The sequence below is a fragment of the Carcharodon carcharias genome, chromosome 1, assembly GCF_017639515.1.
Source record: "Carcharodon carcharias isolate sCarCar2 chromosome 1, sCarCar2.pri, whole genome shotgun sequence".
NCBI classification, from domain to species: Eukaryota; Metazoa; Chordata; class Chondrichthyes; order Lamniformes; family Lamnidae; genus Carcharodon; species Carcharodon carcharias.
Window position 1 is genome coordinate 91,983,743 of NC_054467.1, and position 22,068 is coordinate 92,005,810.

The following is a 22,068-nucleotide window of genomic DNA, read 5'->3' on the forward strand; positions in this document are numbered from 1 at the left end:
TCAACATTAGGGCAGCAGCTGAGACCTCATAGCCCCATGGTAATCAGACATTCATCTCCACCCTCAATGGCAAAGCTGTGACATGGGAAGACAGCAGCCTTGCCATCTTCTGCTGGAAACTTTTAAACATCCTTCATCTGTAACTCAGCCTCTACCTCCCACTGAGCAGCTGCTGCCTCCTTTTACTTGCCCAGTGCAGACCACAACAGGGAGCCCTTATAACACCGGCTAAATTGCCGTGGATCTTCAACAAATGGTGTCAATTGCACCTTAATTAGTTTGATTGCATTCTTGCCACTGTCGGGCAGGAAACCATCATCTTCTTGAAGCCATCTCAATAAAAATTGCAAGGAGGTGGCAATGTGCCAGGCAACCAGCATACTGCCTCTTACATGATTTTGCCATGCTCTGACCTCCAAAGCCACCTCCAACTGTCTGGGAAAATTCCCTTCATAAAATTTTTAAGAAGCTTCACGGAGCAGCTGCTGAGGACATGTTCCCCATCCTTGGGGAATCTGATCACGGGGTCATGGACTCTAAATAAGGTGTCAGTCATTTAGGGCTGAGACGAGGGGAAACTATCTCACTCAAAGCATTGTGTCTCTTTGGAACTTGGAAAGCCGTGGATGCTCAGTTGTTAAATATATTCATTACAGAATTCAGTAGCTTTTTGGGTACTAAGAGATATGGTGATATTACATGAAGGTGTAGTTGAGGTAGATCAGCCATATGGACTAGCCATATAAATGCTGTGGCTACAAGAGCAGGTCAGAGGCTAGGAATCCTGCGATGAGTAACTCACCTCCTGGCTCGCCAAAGCCTGTCCACCATCTACTAGACACAAGTCAGGAGTGTGATGGAATACTCTCCACTTGCCTAATGCTGGTGGCGCCTGCAGCTCCAATAACACTCAAGAAACTGGACACCATCCAGGACAAACCAATCCACTTGATAGGCACCACATCCACAAACATTTACTTCCTCCACCACTGACACAGTGGCAGCGGTGCATACCATCTACATAACGCACTGCAGGAATTCACCAAGACCCCTTACACAGCACCTTCCAAACTCATGACCACTACCTCTAGAAAGAGAAGGGCAGCAGATAGATGGGAACACCACCACCTGGAATTTTCCCTCCAAGTCACTCACCATCCTGACTTGGAAATATATCACAGTTTCTTCACTGTCACTGGGTCAAAATTCTGGAACTCCCTTCCTAACAGCACTGTGGGTGTACCTACACCACATGGACTGCAGTGGTTCAAGAAGACAGCTCACCACCACCTTCTCAAGGGTAACTAGGGATGGGCAATAAATGCTGGCCCAGCCAGCGCTTCTCATGTCCCGTGAATGAATAAAAAATAAATAAATAATTTTTAAAATCTTACTGAATGGCTGAGCATGCTTGAAGGACCAACTAGCTAAACTAGCTCCAATTCTTATGTTTATATGAGTGATCCTAGTGGAACCCAACCTGGTCATTGGTGATCAGGTTATTGCTGAGTAGATATCATCTGATAGCATTATCAATGACACCTTTTATCATTTTGCTTTTGATTGAGAGTAGGCTGATGAGCTAGTAATTAGCCAGGCTGGTTTTTTTTCTGCTTTTGTGGACCTGGGGTAATTTTCTTTTCAAGTAGATGCCAGTGTTCTAGCTGTGCAAGAAGAGCTTGGCTAGAGATGCAGCTCATTCTGGAAAACAAGCGTCCACCACGGCAACCAAGGTGTTGTTGGGGCCCATAGCCTTTGCTGTATCTGATCACAATCAGAATCGCAGAATCTTAATGGCACAGGAGGCGGTTATTTGGCCCATCATGCTTGTACAGGCTCTCCAAATGAGTATTATGACCTGGTGCCATTGCCCTGCCTTTTCCCCATACCCCTGCACCTTGTTTCTATTCAAATAATCATCTAATGCCCTCTTGAATGCCTCGATTGAACCTGCCTCCACCACATTTCCAGGCATTGCAGACCTGAACCACTCGTGTGAAAAAGCTTTTTCTCACGTCACATTTGCTTCTTTTGCAAATCACTTTAAATCTTTGTCCTCTCGGTCTTGATCCTTTTACAAGTGGGAATAGTTTCTCCCTATCTGCTCTGTCCAGCCCCCTCGTGATGTTGAAAACTTCTATCAAGTCTCCTCTCAGCTTTCTCCTCTCCAAGGAAAACAGTCCTAACTTCTCCAGTCTATCCTTATAGCTAGAGTTTCTCATCCCTGGGACCAGTCTTGTAAACCTCTTCTGCACTCTCTCCAATGTGTTCACATCCTTCCTTTAATATGGTGCCCAGAACTGCAAACAATATTCCAGCTGAGGTCTCACAAGTGTCTTATATAAATGCAGCATAACCTCCCTATTCTTGTACTCTATGCCCCTATTAATAAAGCCCAGGATACTATAGGTTTGAATAACTGCTCTCTCCACCTGTCCTGCCACCTTCAATTATCTATGCACCTATACACTCAAGTCTTCCTGCTCCCGCACCCCCTTCAAAGCTCCACCCTTTATTTTATATAATCTGTCCATGCTCTCTCTACCAAAGTATATCACCACACACTTCTCCAAATTGAACTTCATCTGCCACCTATCTGCCCACTCCACCAACTTGTCTGTGTCCTCTTGAAGTTCCATACCATCCTCCTCGCTGTTCACAACACTCCCAAGCTTTGTATCATCTGCAAACTTTGAAATTGTCCCCTGCACACCAAGATCTAGATCATTAATATATATCAGGAAAACCAAGGGTCCCAATACCAACCCATGGAGAACTCTACTACATACCTTTCTCCAGCCCGAAAAATAACCATTGACCATCACTCTCTGCTTCCTATTTTTCAGCCAATTTTGTATATTGCTATGGTCCATGAGCAATAACTTTTCTCACAAGTCGGCTGTGTGGCACTGTCAAATGCTTTTCCAAAGTCCATGTACAGCACATTAACAGCATTACCCTCATCAACCTTTTCTGTTACCTCTTCAAAAAACTCCAGCAAGTTAGTTAAACACGATTTTCCTTTTTAGAAATCCATGCTGGCTCTTCCTTATCAACCAATATTTTTCCAAGTGACTACTAATTCTATCCCAAGTAATTGTTTCTAGAATCTTGCCCACCACTGAAGTTAAACTGACTGGTCTGTAATTGCTGGGCTTATCCTTACAACCTTTTTTGAACAATAGCGCAATGTTTGCAATTCTCCAGTCCTCTGGCACCATCCCTCAGTCTAGGGAAGACTGAAAAATTATGGCCAGTGCCCTTGCAATTTTTACTCTCACTTCCTTCAAAATCCTTGGATGCACATCATCCGGCCCTGGTGCCTTGTCAACTTTAAGTACCAACAGTCTATTCAATGCTTCCTCCTTATCAATTTTGAACCCTTCTAGTGACAGAGTTTCCTCGTCTGTCACCATGGCCTGGGTAGCAGCTACCAACTGTGTAGAGATGGATGCAAAGTATTTATTTAATACCTCAGCTGTGACCCCTTCGTCCATGTGTAAATTTCCTTTTAGGTCCCTAATCGGCCCTACTCCTCCTTTTACCACATTTTTACTATTTATATACCTATAGAAGACTTTGGGATACCCCTTTATGTTGGCTGCCAGTCTTTTCTCATAATCCCTCTTCGCTTCTCTAATATGTTTTTTCACCTCCATCCGAGCCTTCTGTATTCCTCTTGGTTCTCAATTGTATTTTCTACCTGACACCGGTCATAAGCACACTTTTACTTCTTTATCTTAATTTCAATCTCCTTTTGTTCAGCGACAGTTTTTCTTGCCAATCTTTCATTCCAGTCTACCTGGCCCAGCCCCATTCTTGCCCCATCAAAGTCGGCTCTTGTCCAGTTAATTATTTTAACTCTGGATTACCCATCGTCCTTTTCTATCATCATCCTAAAACATAAAATACAATGATCACTGTCTCCTAAATGTTCCTCCACTGACACTTGATTTACTTGGCCCACCTCAATTCCAATAATCAGGTCCAACAGTGTATCTTTTCTTGTTGGATTGGACACAAACTGCAGTAGAAAATTCTCTTGAACACAATCCAGGAACTTTTGCCCCTCTCCACCCTTTACACTACCACTGTCCACATTTGGGTAATTAAGTCCCCCATTATAACTACTCTATAATGCTTGCATCTCTAATTTCCCTGCAGATTTGTCCTTTTACGTCCTTCTCACTATTTGGCAGTCTATAGACCACACCGAGGAATACAATTGCACCCTTATTGTTCCTCAGCTCTACCAAATTGGATTTTGTCCTTGAATCCTCTGGGACATCCTCTTTCTCCAGCACTGTAATGCTCTCTTTAACCAATACTGCCACCCCTCCTCCTTTCCTATATCTTATCCTATCCAGGAATATTTAACACCCAGTTCTGCCCTTCCTTGAACCAAGTGCCTGTTATCGCCACCGCATCATATTTCCATATGACAATCTGCATCTGTAACTCCACAGTCTTATTTACTATACTCTGCACATTCACATACATGCATAGTAACCCTGATTTAGATCTTGTCACTTTCCCTCTTACTCTGACTTTATCTATTAGCTTACTATTCTCTATATTAGTGCTATCTGTCTCTCCCAGTATTTTGTGTACCCTGGTATTCCTCTCTAATATTTTTTCTTGGTTCCAACAACCCTGCTGAGTTAGTTTAAGCCCCCTTAACAGCACTAGCAAAATGCCCTGCAAGGAAATCAGTCCCAGCTCTGTTTAGGTACAACCCATCCAGCTTCTACAGGTGCCATCTTCCCCAGTGTCCCAGGAATCTAAAGTCCTCCCTCCTGCTCCATCTTTCCAGCCATGCTTTCATCTGCTGTATCCTCCTATTTCTATACTCACTGGCACGTGGCACCAGGAGCAATCCGGAAATTGCTACATTAGAGGCCCTGTTTGCTAGTTTTCTACCTAGCTCCCTAAATTCTGATCGCAGGACCACATCCCCCTTCCTATCTAAGTCATTGGTCCCAACGTGGACCTCTGGGTGATCACCCTCCCCCAGAAGAATGTCCTGCAGCTGCCCTGTGGTATCATTGACCCTGGCACAAGGGAGACAACATACCATCCTGGTGTCATGCCTACAGCCACAGACACACCTGTCTGTTCCCTTAACTAATGAATCCCCTATCACTATAGCTCTTCCTTTCTCCTTCCTCCTGTCCTGTCCAGCTGAGCCACTTGTGCTGCCACATACTTGGCTCTGACTGCACTCCTCTTAGGAACCAGTGCCCTCACCAGCTTCCAAAGCGGAAAATTGATTTGTGAGCAGGATCTCAGGATAGTCCTGCACTACCTGCCTACTTCTCTTGGACTGCCTGGTAGTCACCCATTCTGTCTCCAGGCCCTTAAGCTGCAGTATGACCACCTCTCTGAGAGTGCTATCCACATAGCTCTCAGCCTCATGGATGTGCCACAGTGACTCCAGACACCGCTCGAGCGCAGAAACCTGAAGCTCAAGTTTCTGCAGCTATCAGCGCTTCCTGTAAGTGTAGTCATCTAGGACACCAGTAGTGTCCATGACTTTGCACATATTACAGAACTCGCATTCCGCTTGACTGAGCTGCCCTGCCATGCCTTAACTCTACATTATCTTACGTTAACTTTATTCTACTCTGGATTATTTGTAATTGCAAGCTAATTGCTAAATTAAAAAAAGACAAGACTTTAGATAGAATTTAATCCTTAATTTAACCTTTAAACTCCCTCAGTCACCAACCTCCAACTGAAGCTCTCTACCGCAGCCAAACACAGCATTCCAGTGCAGACAAAAAGTGCAGACAAAAAGCTGTTTCTTGGTATCATGTGAAGTGAATCAAAGTCTTGAATTTTGGCATCTCTGATTTAGGAGGAGGCGGAGATTAATCATCCACTCAGCACTTCTGGCTAAAAATAATTACAAACTCTTCAGCCTTGTCTTTTGCACTGACATGCTGGGCTCCACCATCATTGAGAATGGGGATGCTCATGGAGGTTCCTCCTCAGGCTTGTTGTTCAATTTTCCACCGCTATTCACAATTTGTTGTGGCTGGACTGCAGAACTTTGATCTGATCCATTGGTCAATCACTTAGCTTTGACTATAGCATGGTTTCTGCTCTTTCGCATGCATGAAGTCCAATTGTAACTTCACCAGGTTGTCGTTTCATTTTTATATATGTCTGATGCTGCTCCTGAAATCCTCTCCTGTACTCCTCATTGAACTAGGGTTGGGCCCCTGGCCTGTTAGTAATGGTAGAGTGAGGGATATGCCAGGCATGACGTTACAGATTGTGTTGGAATACAATTATGCCGATAACAATGACCCACAACACTTCATGGATGCCCAGTTTTGAGCTGATGGATCTCACCTGAGTGTAACTCATTTAACACAATGTTAGTACCACACGACATGATGGAGTGAGAACAATGTGAAGATGGAACTTTGTTTTCACGAGGACAGTACAATGGTCACTCCTATCAATACTGTCATGGAAGGATGTATCTGTGACAGGTAGTTTGGTGAAGCAAGGACAAGTAGGGTTTTCCCTTGTGTTCTTTCTTTCACTACCTACCACAGGTCCTATGTGGTGTGATGTCCTTTAGGTCTTTGTCAGTAGTGGCGCTACCAATCCACTCTTGGGGTTAGACATTAATGTCTCCCAGCCAGAGAACATTCTGTGCCCTTTCTGTCCTCAGTGCTTCTCCCAAATGGTATTCAACACGGAGGAATACTGATTCATCAGCTGAAATGTGGTGGAGTGGGGTGGGGGTGTTGGTGGAGGGGAAGGAATGGTAGATGGTAATCAGCAAGAGGTTTCTTGCCAATGTTTAACTAGATGCCATGAAAGATCATAGGGTACAGAGTCAATGCTAAGGAATCCCAGAGAAATTCACTCCCTACTGTATACCATTGTGTTAACACCTCTGTTGGGTCTATCCTGATGTTGGAACAGAACATGCCCAAGGATGGTGATGAAAGAGTCTAGGATGTTGATATGAATGTAATGATTCTGTAAGTGTGACTATGTCAGGCTGTTGTTTGACTAGTCAGAAGAAGAGTCATACGGACTCAAAACACTAACTCTGTTTCTCTCTCCTCAGATGCTGCCAGACCTGCTGGTTTTTTCCAGCATTTTCTGTTTTTATTATGTTGCTTGTCTAGTCTGTGGGACAGTTCTCCCCATTTTGGCACAAGTCCCCAGATGATAGTGAAGAGGACTTTGCTGGGTCAAATAGGCTGTGTGTTCCTTTGTCATGTTTGAATCTGAAGTTTGATCAATGCCAGTTGGCCCACCCATCTTTATTTTTCTTATACCTTGTCATAGCTGTTTGATACAACTGAGAGACTTCCTTGGCCAATTCAGAGGATATTTAAGTGTCAACCACATAGCTGTGGATCTGGAGTCACATATAGGTCAGACCAGGTAAGGACAGCAGATTTGCTTCCCGAAATGACATTAGTGAACTGAATTATGACAATCCAGTAGTTTCATGGTCACCAGCATTGATACTGGATTTTTATTTCTGATTCATTTAATTGAATTAAATTTCCCAGCTGTGGTGATGGAGTTTAAGTCATGTCCCTGGAGCATTAGTCCAGACATCTGGGATACCAAGTCCAGTAACATAATTGACATAATTGCTATACTACCATTCCCCTAACAATGATTTGAGAACCAGGTTGTGAATAGTTAACATATTAGAGCATTTTAGCTCTGTCTCATCAAGTTGAAACTTTAAGAGTAGCATTTGTCTGTGGGCGATATATCTGGATTGATTGCAGATTTATTTCATCTGTGAAACAATTTAAAAGTGACAAGGACTTAAATGAAATAGCCAGGCAATTACATTGTCTAATGTGATCTACCCCGAGGGTGGCACATGACATCTGTGAGCGGATCGTATTTATCAGCACTGCAATGCTAAGACACACTCTGTGTGATTGTGTCCTCCTACTAACTAATTATTAGTCTAATGAAACTCTGCAGGAAGAAGCGCAATATTAGTAAAAGTGAAAATGTGATTCTTTTGTTACTTAAAAAAAAGGAACTGCAGCACGAAGTATGAATCACAGTAATATTAAAGTTATATCCACTTGCATTTACAGAGCATCCTTAATGTAGTAAAACATGCCATGATACTTAATTTGATTCTAACTGTTCTCAAACAAAATTTGACACCGAGCCACATAAGGAGATATTAGGGCAGGTGCAAAAGCTTAGTAAAAGAGGTTGGTTTTAAGGACAGTCTTAAAAGGGGAGATCTAGAGAGGCAGATAGGCTTAGGGAAGGATTTCCAGAGCCTAGGAAACTAAAAGCACAAAGGTGAAGTAGGGAAACGGATTCCAAATTTAATAATCAGGTCCCATTGTTCAACTCAACAGGACTTGAGGAAAACCCATTCAACCAAGTTTCCCAATCATAAAATGGCTCCCAGCACCCCTGCCACCCACCACTCCATCCACACCTTCCTATTAAGATCAGGGCTCACAAGTCATATAAGTGTCATGTTGTGCTCAAATAGACCCAGCTCAAATGTTAAATGACAAATCTAATTTTAAAAATATATTATCGGTGATAAAATATAAACAAAATGGAAGGTGGAGGGCCTTATTTTTTCATTAAGCAATCATCTGAAATTATGGACAGAATTTTCCTTGCCCGTTGACATCAGGTGTCATGGCTGGCGTGAGCGGAAAATATGGCAGTTTCTTGACGTCGTGAAAGCAGTTTGCGATCGTCCGCTCCACCCATCAATGTGGGGACTGCCTTCCCGCCGTCAGACACTGGAACTTCATAGTAATGCATCTGCATATTATAAGCCCAGCTCACCAGAATCCTCCTCCTCAGGCTGGATTATCTGGGCATGTTGGCGTAATTGCACACTGCAATGTTTCACAAATGAACGTAAGCAACACCCACCTGTCGAGCTGAACATCGCTTGGGACTTTGAGGTTTGTTTGCCTACCTTGCTCCAGGCAGCACTCGCGATCATCAGCGCCAGGCTTCACAGGCAGCACTACATCACTTTAGGGGGGCTCATGGGTAGGTCTCTACTTATGAGACCAGCCTTAAGACAGGAGTGGCTTCTCAATGGCTGCGGGGCAATGGTTTGCTTGGGGAAGGGGGAGAAGTGACCTCAAGCAAGGGAAGAGACTACACAGCTAGAGCATTACTGGGGAAGAGGGGTGTCACAGGGCGTGAGTGGGGACACAAGTTGATCTGTGCAAGAGGCCTCAAGATGTTGAGGGCTGAGGAGGCAGTCTCCAGAGGAGATCAAGCCAGATGGACATGTGAGAGTGTGTGTGGGAGAGGGAGTGGTGATGTCTCTTGAGTTGGCAGTGAGTGAATGCCAGTGAATGTGTGATGGGCTTGTGAGTGTGTGAGTTCAGAGTGATGAGATGGTTACCTTACCCTGGCAGCATAGATGAGATCATTCATCCTCTTTCTGCAACTGGATAGTGAACCTCTTGTGTGCAGCTTTGGCACTAATCACCACTGCCACCGCCTCCCAAGCCAGAGTGGTGACATTGATGCACCTCCTGTGGCCAGAGTGGAGGGGTAGAAGACATCATGGTGGGCTTCAACAGTGTCCAGATGGTTTCCCAGGCATGCATCACTGATTTGGTGGGGGGGCTGCAGTCTTGCCTTTCGGGGCTATGTCTTCTGTGCAGCAGTCCTGGGCTGGAAGCACTGAGTGGCGTGAGCATGGCTGCACTTTAAATCTGGAGCCCGACGTGATGAAGCAGCGAGGTGATGGCATGGCGGGTGAATCGGAGGCTGCCCGCTAGAAAAACGGCGTGTTTCCCGGGAATGCATGATTAATGAGGCGGGTTTGGGGCGATGTGGTGTGAAAACCCACCATTGCGGCCAACGGATAAAATGTTCTTTTTGCCCCCGCTACTGCACTTAGTGCAAATCTGGGACGATTCTACCCTATAATCTACGTAAAAAATAAGTCACTTATCAGTGAGGGTTTTTTGTTACAATTTTTGCTGAAGGTTCCGCCTGTCCAGTTCCACCTCCTGTCTCCCTGGGCTGCAGCTTACATGAGTTTCTTCCAGATGTCCAATGTTACTGCTCTGAGCTGGCCATTAAACAGCAACCTAGTGGCATGTAAATTGTACCTTATCTGCACACCCCATTTCCCTGCAACACTATGGTGAACTGATAGGAATTACTGTCTTTCATCGTTTTGTGGTCGGGGGTGGGAACAAACCACATTCTTCTTTCTTCATAAAATTTTATTGAACATAGCAACAAAATCTGCAAGCTCCACCTGAGAACACAAAATATTGGCAGAAAAATAATCAAAATTTAGGATACATTTAGTTCATTTGATTATAAATACACCTGACTTTTGCTAGATTCAATATTAATCTTTAGAATTTATTTAAGATGCTGCCTCATCTCCTATTTCTAATTTGCATAGTAGCCATCCATTAATTATATGGATGTGCTAGGGTTGTTGATTAATAACTATTGAAAATATTCAAGGGACATATATTAGTCTGTGAATGTGAAAGTCAATGTGTGTATGTAACAACATTGATTTGCTGTAACTATCCAACATTGTGACAACTCAGTGCCAGAAAGATTAAGTATATCAGTCTTAAATGGTTAACTGGTGCACCAAACAGACTGCCAGCATTGTCCTCAGAATATAAATCGCTGTGTTTCAGTCCTGTGAACTGTCTCTGTTCCTAAATTTCAAAGATAAATTTCTGTTCTAACCTTAAGTGATTTCAGGTCTTGCATTAGAAATAGTGTTTGAGTTTGTGACAGTCAACAAAGACTATTAAACTTAATGTACAAGGTTTTATTAGGCTGTATAAGAGCTGTGGGGGGAGGAGGGTGCACGTGGGGGTGGAATCTTTAACTCCCCAAAAATTACTGGGTTTGGATCAGGTGAGGTGAGTCTAAACCCTTGAGCCACTCCAACTCCCAACCAACACTCTTCAGGGTTTACACTTTAAATAATGAGGATGTGTGCCTCAGTTGTATTCACCATGTGAAATTTAACTCTGGCTAGTTGAGCTTCCCAAGCATCAAGGAACCCACCAGCTAAACCGAGGTGAGGAACTGCTGCATCAGGAGGTTAAGTGCCTTTCCACCTTCCTGCTGGATCCAGCATTCCTGCCTGGCTAAATACCCACGATTAGACACCTCATACCTGATCCTTCTAATCTCCCTACAAAACCTCCCTGACCTCCCCCTCACCCAGGGCCACTGATCTCCCCCTTTCCTGGGGTCAGATTCCCCCACTGCACCCCCACCCCCATCCTGAGGCCTCCAAATTTGTGCTGATTGAGGATCTCCTGAAAGTGTTCCACATACCTTGCCTCCTGTTCCTTGTCCATCAATAGCATCTGCTGTTCTTGCCTTTGTCATTCTGATTTGCTGCTTCTTGCGCCTCTCTGCCTTTTAACTCTATCCATTCTTGTTTGCCTCTCCTGCAGCTCTTTTTCATGGCTTTATCCAGTCTCTTCTACTTCTCTTCATCTTCTCATTTTCACTCAATGTTCATTTCCTGTTCTCTCCTGATCTTTGCCAGCTTTCTTTTATCAGTCAACTTCCACATTGATATTTCACCTCTCTTCTATTTTTACTTAGTTCTGTTGAAGAGTCATTCGGACTTGAAATGTTAACTGTACTCCTCTCCGCAGATGCTGCCAGACCTGCTGAGTTTTTCCAGGTATTTTTGTTTTTGTTTTGGATTTCCAGCATCTGCAGTTTTTTGCTTTATTCAAAAAGTATTTACTTGGCTGTAAAGCACCTTCACACACCCTGATTCTGAAAAATGGTATCTTTTTTCTCGTTTGGAGGCAAAAGTGCTATAATGGAGCGGGTCATTTTCATCAAGGTGATATCACATGAAGATAATACAAGGCTGGGGGGTGTGGGGGGGGCACGGAATTAATGTTATCATAATTTTGAAAAGCAATAAAGAAGCTACTTTTAATATAGATGGGAAAACTCCACAGTATTCACAATATTCACAAGATCTTGAGTAGCTTATTAAGTTTATAATATAAGTAGCTGAGGATTTGACCAAGTCCATTCCCCAGTCTGTGTGAAATCTGGAAGTGAAAGGGTTATATTCAGCAAAGGATAAGAGGGATGGAAATTGAATGGTTTTCCAACTCGGATGCTTGTCTAGCAATCCCTGTTGGAAGAACATGTGAACGTCGGGTGAGAACAGCCATAACTCCCACATATTTGGATTGCTTCAGCATCAATTAATTTTCCAAATATGCTCTTGCACCCATGAGCTTCGGCTGCTGGGACTATGTATGGGACAATGTCTTAGGTGAGAAGATAATAAAGAAGTAAACAAAAAATGACAAAGAAAACTAATGAAGAAATATTATGTGCAGCTGGGGTCCCCACTCATCCTAGTGTAAATATTATGGGCAAGTCCGGTTCTGTTCTGGTGGCTGGCCCTGCAACCATTTTACTAGCCAGCTTGGGGCGAGCCTTCTGCATCCCCACTCTGCAGAGGAAGTCCCATCTCTGACAGCTGCTGACCAATCAAAAAGCTGGCAGCTCTATGATCCCAGCAGCACCACTGGGAGAGGTGTCCACTGCTGGGACTGCATCTAGTCCCTAACAGAGATCGTCGCTGGAGTCAGACACCGGGGTAAGTAGGAGGGGTTGGGGATCTATTACTCAGGCCAGGCTGGCAGACCAGGCTAAGGGGGGGGTGTGAGGTGGGGGTGGATAGGCCACGTTTGAAGCATTTAACGGAACATTGTGAATTTGGTACATCTCTAAACGACAAGCTCAGAGATCGTTTAGCATGCGGTGTAAATGAGGATACGATCCAGAAGAGATTGTTATCCAAAGTGAATTTGGATCCAAGATAGCATTTGCCATGGAGAGCGCAGTAAGAAGTTCAAAAGTCATAGAGGGCGCGCAAAATGGCACCATCCTCCACACTGGGCGGGAAAACCCAGCCGAAAAAGATGCAAAAATGCAAGACTCTGCCAAGAAGTGGGAAACAGCCCCACTAGCCGGAAAATGAGATATCAGTGAAAACAAAGAATAATTTCAATTGAGGTGGAAACAAGCAGTCTTGTAACAGTTGGCAGTTTAAAAAAATTGAATGTTAATATTGTACAGGAATGGACATATAATGAGACAAGAAAAGTTCAAGCAGGTTTTTCAAAAGAAAAAACCCAGTGAGATCTACAATGCAGAAGAGCGCGAAACAACATATTCAGGTATTTACTCATCGTTTAATTTGAAGGTTGGAAAGACAACCAATATTTGTAACAGTGAAAGTGAATGGTAAACCTGTTACAATGGAAGTGGACAAAATTGAGGAATATACCTTCAGATATCTGAATAATGGGGAACATCAATTAAATTTAGAAGAAACATCTGTCCAATTAAAAACATACACAGGTGAAGACAGTCAAGTCAGAGGCATAAGTAGAGTAACTGTCCATTATGGAATAGCCAATAGGCAAAGCTACCAGTGTTGGTATTGAGAAGCAGAGAACCAAGCCTCCTAGGGTGAAAATGGCTAAGGGAAATCAGCCTTGAGTGGCCACTGAGATCCCAAAAGGAAGCTGGAAACATTCCTGTTTTGAAAAAGGAGTGTGTAAAGACTCAACAACCTGAAGAAAAGCAGGCTGTCTTAAGCCAAAACCTGGAAGAACAGCAGAAGAAACTTGAAGACACCATGCTTAAGGACAGAGTTTGAGACGAGGTGAGCAACCTCTGAAAGACTTTCACATACTGTAAGATTCCCTCAGATCTAAGTTGGTACCTCTGGAAAAGCATGAAGAGAAACAGAAAGAATTCAGCACTTCCCTGAATAAACTGAAGGACGAGTTGGCAGAGAAGACTCAACAATGATGATGGAAGAGCAGAAGAATCAGCTACATGGAGCCAAAGAGGATTTGGAGTCAAAAGTAGCAGAATTTTCTAAGAAGCAGAGAGATTATGAAATTTTGGGAGACTCAACCATTGAGTTCATTCAAGTTGAATTTGCACCTGAGAGTAGTCTGATCAATATTGAAGCTGAAAAGAAGGCTGAGATTAAAGTCAATGCTAGAAAGAAGAAGGAAGGTAGAAAGAAGGCACAGAAACACAAATAAGGTGAATGTGGGGTGAAGTCCCGCCTAATGCTAATCAACACTTATTTGAGGATAAAATGGCTACAGGGCAGCCGGAGTCAGCAGGGATGTATTTGGATGGCAGGGGCTATTAGCACTTAATCTTTGAACGGTTCATTTTCCTTGTTGTATACTGTGGATGCCTCGATAGATATCTATGATAAGGCAGGAAAAGGGTTGTTTACAAACCCCCAAGGAAGTCATTGCCTGGAATGAAATTTGTAGACTTGTGGTTTTTGATGTATGGATATAATTAGATTCAGCCACCTTGCTGTAGACTTGAAATCACCTTAGCCTGTCTCAAAGAAAATCTGCCTTTTTTAAGTCCAATATTTGATATAAGCACATCTTCATAACAATCTGTATGGGTTTTTTCAGCAGGTTGGTTTGGAGACTCTTAAACATGATGGGGGAGAATTTCCACTAGATTCTCCCAATCTCCCTTTTTAACTGCAGCAGACGGTCAGCAAACCCACCAGAGAAATGGTGTAAATAATTATTTTTACCCAGTTACAAAATTCATCCAAGGGTTCTGTTGACCCTTTGCCAAAGTTATGGCAAAAGATTGGGACAATTCCCATGAAAAAATCTAGGCTGATGATTCCCCCATTCCCTTTGCTGCATTGTTGTATAAAACCCTAGTACAAAGAAATAAAAATGTGCTTGCATACTTGGTGAACCTACATGTCTTGTGGTAGCAAGTCCTAAACATGTGAATGATTCATTCTCTAATACCACCAACTAATTTCTTGGTTCACTTCCCAATTTCTGTAAAATGAAGATGGGGAGAACATTGCCCATAATTAAATTGATCTTCACTCTTGGAATTTGTAATTGTCTTGCTTCGATGAGTGAAAGGACAATGAAACAGGAACATAAGACCAGCAGCTTTGGAACCGTTTCCTCTCCCCTGAAGTTTGGGACATTGAGTTAATTTTTAGCATGATTCTTGACAATTCCACATTGGTTCCCCTCCAAATGTAATGTTCTAGAGTCAAGACTCTTTCAGTTAGGTTTGTTCATGTCAAGCTCCATACTCCTGACTCCAATCCCACTTCTAGTGAATCAGTGCTTCTCCCATGTTTAATGGGTCAGTTGTTGCTGGCAACAACTCTTGGGCCCAATCGCAACTTATCATAAATTACAAAATGCTGGCTCATGTTTGTGCTCATCAGGCATATTCTTCAATAATTGCTTTATTGAGATTTTCACTCAACTTACATTAAAAAGCTTTTTTCATAGTGTTATTTTTGCACACTGATCTTATATTTTTCCATACACTGCTAGGCTGAACTTCATTGTGGAGGCTTTCCCAGTATTGCATTTTGGAAGCTCTGACATTAAAAGAGTGGATGGAATTTTCCGTGCCCGCTGGTGATGGGCATGTTCGGTGACGTGAGCGGACAATATGGCAAGGCCAATAATCAGTTTCACTGCGCCATGAAACCAGTTTGCAATCATCTGCTCTGCCCATCAATGACGGGCCATGTTTCCTGCCGGTGAATGTCAGGAACCTCATTGTAATACAACTGCATATCATTATCAGATCAGCACACAGGAACCTTCCCCCCACGCTGGATCGTCTGCCCACATCGGCGGGAAAACATGCCGATTTCTTTCACAACTGTACATAAGCAACATGCACCTGGCGAGCTGCACTTTGCTTGGGCAGCACTTGCAGTCATTAGTGCAAGGCTTTGCAGACAGCATCACATCACTTTAGGCGAACTCTGGGGCCGGTCTTTACCTACCAGACCAGGCGAGGGTGGCTTTCAATGGCTGCCAGGCTAGGGCTTGCTTGGGGGAGGGGGAGGAATGGCCTCAGGCAAGGGAGGAGACTGTAGGGCAAGGGTTGTACTGGAGAACGAGGATATCCCAGGGTGTGGGTCGGAGCACATGTTGATCTGTACGAGTAGCCTCAAGATGATGAGGGCTGAGGAGGCAGTCTCCAGAGGAGATCAGGCCCAATGGAGACATGAGGGTCTGTGTGAGAAAGTGAATGGTGATGCCCTTTGAGTGGCAGTGAGAGAGATGCCAATGAATGTGTGATGGGCTGAGTGTGTGAGTTTGGAGTGATGAGATAGTTGCCTTACCCTGGTGGAACACATGAGCTCATTCACCCTCTATCCATATTGGGTGGCCAACCTCTTCTGTGCAGCATTGGCACTGAACACCACTGCCATCGCCTACCAAGCCATAGTGGTAATGTTGCTGCTACTCCTGCGGTCAGACTGGAGGTAGACAACATCACCGAGGGCCTCCACGGCGTCCAAAATGCACTCAAGAGATGTGTCACTAAACTGGGGGGCTAGTCTTTCTTACCTTTCGGGCCATGTCTTCTTTGCAGCAGTCCTGGGCTGAAAGCACTGAGAGATGTGCATGCGACTGCAAATTAATGGGGCACCCGGTGTGATGAAGCGGCAAGGTGATGGCGTGGCAGGCGAATCAAAGCCCACCCACCATTGAAACAGCGTGTTTCTTAGGAATCCATGAATAATGAGGCAGCATTGGGACGATATGGTGTGAAAAGCCACCATTGCATCCAACAGGTAAAACATCGTTTTTCCCACCTGATATTGCCCAAGGTTTTGACAGTTGACTTCAAAGGAAATAAAAACTGGGAAGGTTGTAATATATCCAAGGCCACCATAGGTAGCTGCGAGCTATGGTCTTCATTCAGGATATTCCTGGATGGGCATTGTGTAGTTCAATTAAAAGTGGCTCCATTCCCTTTGAAGGAACTATCACTCATGCTCCCCATAATAAGATACCACCCTGGCTGGTTATTTCATGTCTTCTATTGAAATATGGTTTCATTTCATCAGATATGGGCTCCTGTGACCAACCATGTAGCATATATTCTCGTGCTTGAGACTGGGTCCCGACTTGTTGAGTCTCTGATCTGTCGAGCACATACCAGCTAGGAATCTAAGAAATTTAACAGTCAAACTAGTTCCTGTGGAACTGGGACATGCTCATCATTTTCTTGTAAAGGCAAACAGCTAAGGGCATCGGCGTTTGCAATTTGATTGCCAGGCCTATGTACGAAAGTGTATTCGTATGCTGCCATCATTGTATTCTTGCTGAGGCTATGGATGGTATAGCCTTGTTCTCACTAAACAATCCCGTTCCTGTGTCCACTTCCATTCTAACAGGTCTGCCATTTACTCTCACTGTTAGAAATATTGGTTCTGCCTTTTGAAACTTAGAGTAAACAATGAGTAAATATCTAAATTTATTGTTTCAGGCTCTTCTGCATTGTAAATCTCACTGGGTTTTTTCTTTTGTTTGAAAGCCTGCTTGAATCTTTCCTTGCACTGTCTCATTATACGTCCATTTCTGTGACAATAACCCCATTCGATTTTTTAAAACTGCCAATCATTATAAGACTGCTTGTTTCCACCTCTAAATTGAAATTATACCTTGTTTTCACTGCTAAGTCATTTTTTCTCATTTTCCAGCTAGTGGGAGCTATTTCACACTTCGTGCATTTTCGTGCCCTTTTTGGCGGGCGTTTCCCACCCTATATGGAGGACAGCACCATTTTGCATGCCCTGTATGGCTTTTGAATCTCTTACTGCGCTTTCCATGGCCAATGCTAACTCTAGCGCCTTCTTGAAATCCAAATTCGCCTCAGACAATAATCTCTTCTGAATTGTGTCCTCATTCACACTGCACACTAAATGATGTCTGAACATTTCATTTAGAGATGTACCAAACTCACAATGTTCCATTAACTACTTCATTGCCACATAGCAAGCAATTGTCTCCCGGGGGGTCTATTTCTCGAGTTAAACTTGAATCTTTGCATCATTCCTGAGGGTTTTGGCTGATAATGACCCTTCACAAGGTTCACTAATTCATCAAAATGTTTTGAATCTGGGGCACTAGGTGCCGTCAAACAATGAATCAAGCCACAGGCTTTATTCCCACACGTACTTAAGAGGATCGCTCGCCCCTCCTCCTCCATAATCTCGTTCGCCTGGAAAAAGAACGTGAGTCATTCAATATAATGAGACCAATCGTCTGTTGCTGGATTAAAAGGATCAATTCTTCCAAATTGCGGCATTCTAAGAGGGAAGTACATCTTCGATTCGAACAGGACTTCTAATTACAATTACTGGGCAAGGTACAGTGCCGATTTCTTTTCACTTGATTTCTTCTGTTAAATTTGTTTTATCCTCATCGCCAGTTTGTTGATCCTATGGATCCTCTTTGCCAGTTTGTTAGATCCTGTGGATCTTGGTTGCCAGTTTGTTGTGAGAGGTGGCCAAGTTGGTACTATTGATAGAACTGATCAGCAGACACTTCTTAGTTGAAAACTTTTAGTTTATTTACAAAGCTACTCAGCAGCAACTACATGTGCTTTCACTTCAAACTCTATCTCTACACTACTAACTACTATCTACAGAGGCAGCCATACTACTCTCCTGTTGGATACTAAAGATCATGTGATCTTCCTTAACAAGTATTATTCTTAAAGGTATATTACAGACTATGTAGAACATAATTACCACACTTTGTTCACTCAAGAAAACCTGCCTGACTAGTCCTTTATAAGCACAGCACATAAACAGATAAGTACATTGTAGTAATCAAAGGTATAGCCTTTCCTATTGCCCATCAGGGGTCACATGATGGTTCTTGGAAGCTCCAACCAATGAACTCAAAGTGCGGGTAATTCGGGGGTGGACTTTCTTGTCAAGGACTTGGTTCAAGCATGTAACATCTGAAAAGCTCTGTGTAATAAATTTATCTGTTTCAAGTTGAAACCTGTCCGGTACATCAAGTCATTTCATTTGGCGACGAGGGTAAAATAGCTCTGGTGCTGCACCTCGTCTTGTGAACGTGAGTACATCAAATCTTAAGAAAAAAGCAAAGAATACTCACCAGTCATGCCACTCTTCGGCAGAATCAATCCTTACGACGCAATTATGGAAAACTGGAGTCAATATGTAGAGAGCCTTGGTTTTTATTTTGTGGAGAACGAAATTACCGTGGAGGAGAAGCAGAAAGCAATCCTTTTGAGTGTATGTGGTAACAAGACATACAATCTCCTCAGCTGCAGCCATCCATAATAATGCGGAGGTTTAAGTTTAATTCCAGAGTAAGGGCCCCAGGAGAGTCCATTGCAAGTTATACAGTGAAGTTGAAGCAGTTGACTGGCCAGTGCAACTTCAGAGACACACTCAATGATATGTTGCGGGACTGATTAGTTTGAGGAGTTCACGATGACGCCATTCAGCACTGTTTACTTGTAGAAGTCAACATCGATTTGAAGCACGCCATGGAATTAGCACTGGCCATGGAACTGTTCTTCATGTGGGGCAGGAGTGTACACATGGGTATTACTATTATAGTTTAGTCAGCTAAAATCAGCAAGTTTACCCCCACAAAGTACAAGTCAACTTCCTGTTGCTTGTCTAACCTGGACCACCCTATTCATTAAAGCAGGAAGACATTTGTTTTCATTATTATGGGACTTCTAGTGAGAAGAATGCTAACCAGAGGAAGAAGTGTGCAAGAACTTCAGGTTTTGGTCATGGGTCAGTCTGGTCAATCATCAACAAATACCCCCCTGAATACTGTGGACCTGCCTGAATCACACAGTGCACTACAGAGGGTGTACTTGGTTGAAATTCCATTGCAAGGTGTGTCAGTTTGGAGCTGCCTGGGCCCCAATGCAAGCTTACCTACCTTCTCTCTTTAAGAGTATAATCTCCAGAATGGTTTTGGATAGTTGTACATTTGAGCCCTCACTAGATGAACAACTCTTATAACATAGCATGGTGAGCAATACAGCTCAGAATGAAATATGAGCAGACATAGCTTCCATCCCCATGACCATATCAAACCTTATCGGGCAGTGATTTCACCAGATAGAATTTCAGATCTTCAGCTGTACCTACTTGCCTCTCTACAACCCAATTACTTTAGTCAACAAATGGTGAATGTGTTTCCATATCTTTTTAAATGAGGGACCAATCGTGAAATTGGATCCCAATGAGTGCAGCACGCTCTGGGTCTGCCCCTCAAGATCCTTCAGTGGTGGTTGTGGCCTACTTACTGACCACCATCAAAAGGTAAGTTTTATTAAAACAAAGTTGTGGCTGAAGTGAACAGTATTGATGCATTTAAGGGGAAGCTAGATAAGCATAGAAATGGATAGAAGGTTATGGTGATAGGATTGGGTGAGTAAGGGTGGGGGGAGACTCATAGGAAGTTGAATGGGCAGTTTATGCTGCGATCACTTTGTAATCTGTCCTATGGATCCCAAAAGGAGCAATGCAGCTCCAACCCACACCTTCATTCGCAAAACAGCTGGGCTTTTGGTGCAATTCAGCAGTTATCATTGTCACTTTTCCAACGCAAGTTTATTGAATTCATTTTCACAAGCAGCCATGGTGTGATATGAACCCTTAATCTTCTTATTCTAAGTACCATAACCAATATGCTGCCTTAGTCATTTTTTACAGACTGGTTATGCAGGGCCTGCCATTCTTGAATCCTTTTAGTGCAAATTGGGATTAACCCAATTGATATTTGTGTCTGATATCTGTAGGCATCTTCTTTCCTTATCCAATCCACATTACAGTTCGAACCATTAAAGTTGGACAAAGCATCTTTATTTATAGCTTGCTTATGATCTTTAAGCAATATCTTATTTTTCATGCCAAGCGATTCAGAAACAAGTTCATACAACTTTTCAAGTAATCAACAAAATCTCAGGGCAGGTAACTATTTGACTGAACATTCTGGTTCATGCTGGTTCCCAGCTATTTGTTCTTCCTGAGACTTGAGCACTTTGTTAAAATGAAAAAATAAAATAAAATCCCATATTACAAGGTAGTGCAATTTTCTCAGTTAACTCAAGATATAAATACTATCGGCATTAATTGGAGAATTGACATTGTCATAAACGTCACCAATTCATTTGTTAACTCACAAGCCAAAGGAAAGGGTCTTGGTAAGAAGCCAAAGATCCCATGTTTATTAATTATCCTGCTCCTCATAGTGCGAAGGTGAATGAAGGCAAGGCAGCTTACTCTTTATTGCACAGAATACAGTCGCCCTGTATACTTCTGAAGCTAATCTGGGCAAACATTATACTGAGCACAACATGAAGTCCCTCAGATGATCTGTAGTTATATAGTTTCTCTCCACAGTGGGGCACTATTGAGTGGCAAAGGATACAAAAAAATAAATAAATAAGCACCATTATTTCTGACAATGCATTCCCAGTTCAGGAAAGTACAGGCCACCAGATTAGAACAAAATCAAAAATTTCTTTACATTTTATATTGTACAATATATTTGCAACAAAATAAAAGTTGATGGTGCACAGTTCTCCTAAACACGCTTGTCAGCCCTTTGATAGACAGTTCATTTGTTGCTGTGATCTATAATTATAAAAGCACCATATTGGGCCTGATCTTTTTCTGCATTTTTACTTGAATTCTGGAAATGCTCTTGGCATCGCAATAAAGTAGTTGCAGATTGAATTTGGATGACTCCATTATGTGCTTAGTCAGCAGCCAGCACCAATCTCCTGGCATATCCTTGGCTCCCAGCTGCCTACAATTTAGTCACACGTTTAATCCAAGGCACAAAGGTAGAGATTTTTGTGTAGACACCTGGGGTATCCTTTACACCACAGCCATGTCCCCAGGAGGTCACACCAAATACAACCCAGTGTCCTCCTGCTCCTTCACACATCAATGGTCCACCACTATCACCTTGACAGCTGTCTACTCGTTTGTGGTCCAGTAGGTTTCCTGCACAGAGCATCCTTCCTGTGAACCTCTGCTTGTAGCGCTCCTCACAATGCCTTTTTGGAAGCAATGGGATGGCAGCTTGCTGCAGGGTCTTTGAATAAGCTCTTCCTAAAGCAGAGATAGAAAGTTATAATTGCTCTTTTGTTAAGTTTCATATACACCATTCCTGCACCCAGCATGTT

General features: G+C 43.1%; 1 protein-coding gene across 1 annotated transcript in view; it reads right to left on the reverse strand.

Annotated features, from left to right (window-relative positions):
* Window positions 1-20,882: 20,882 nt before the first annotated feature.
* The window catches only part of prss12 (serine protease 12), a 245,954-nt gene continuing 244,768 nt past the window's right edge, over window positions 20,883-22,068 (reverse strand). The window contains exon 13 of the mRNA XM_041180818.1: window positions 20,883-21,994. Within this exon, the coding sequence (XP_041036752.1) occupies window positions 21,687-21,994 (308 nt within the window). The 3' untranslated portion in view covers window positions 20,883-21,686. The remainder of the gene's footprint in view (window positions 21,995-22,068) is intronic.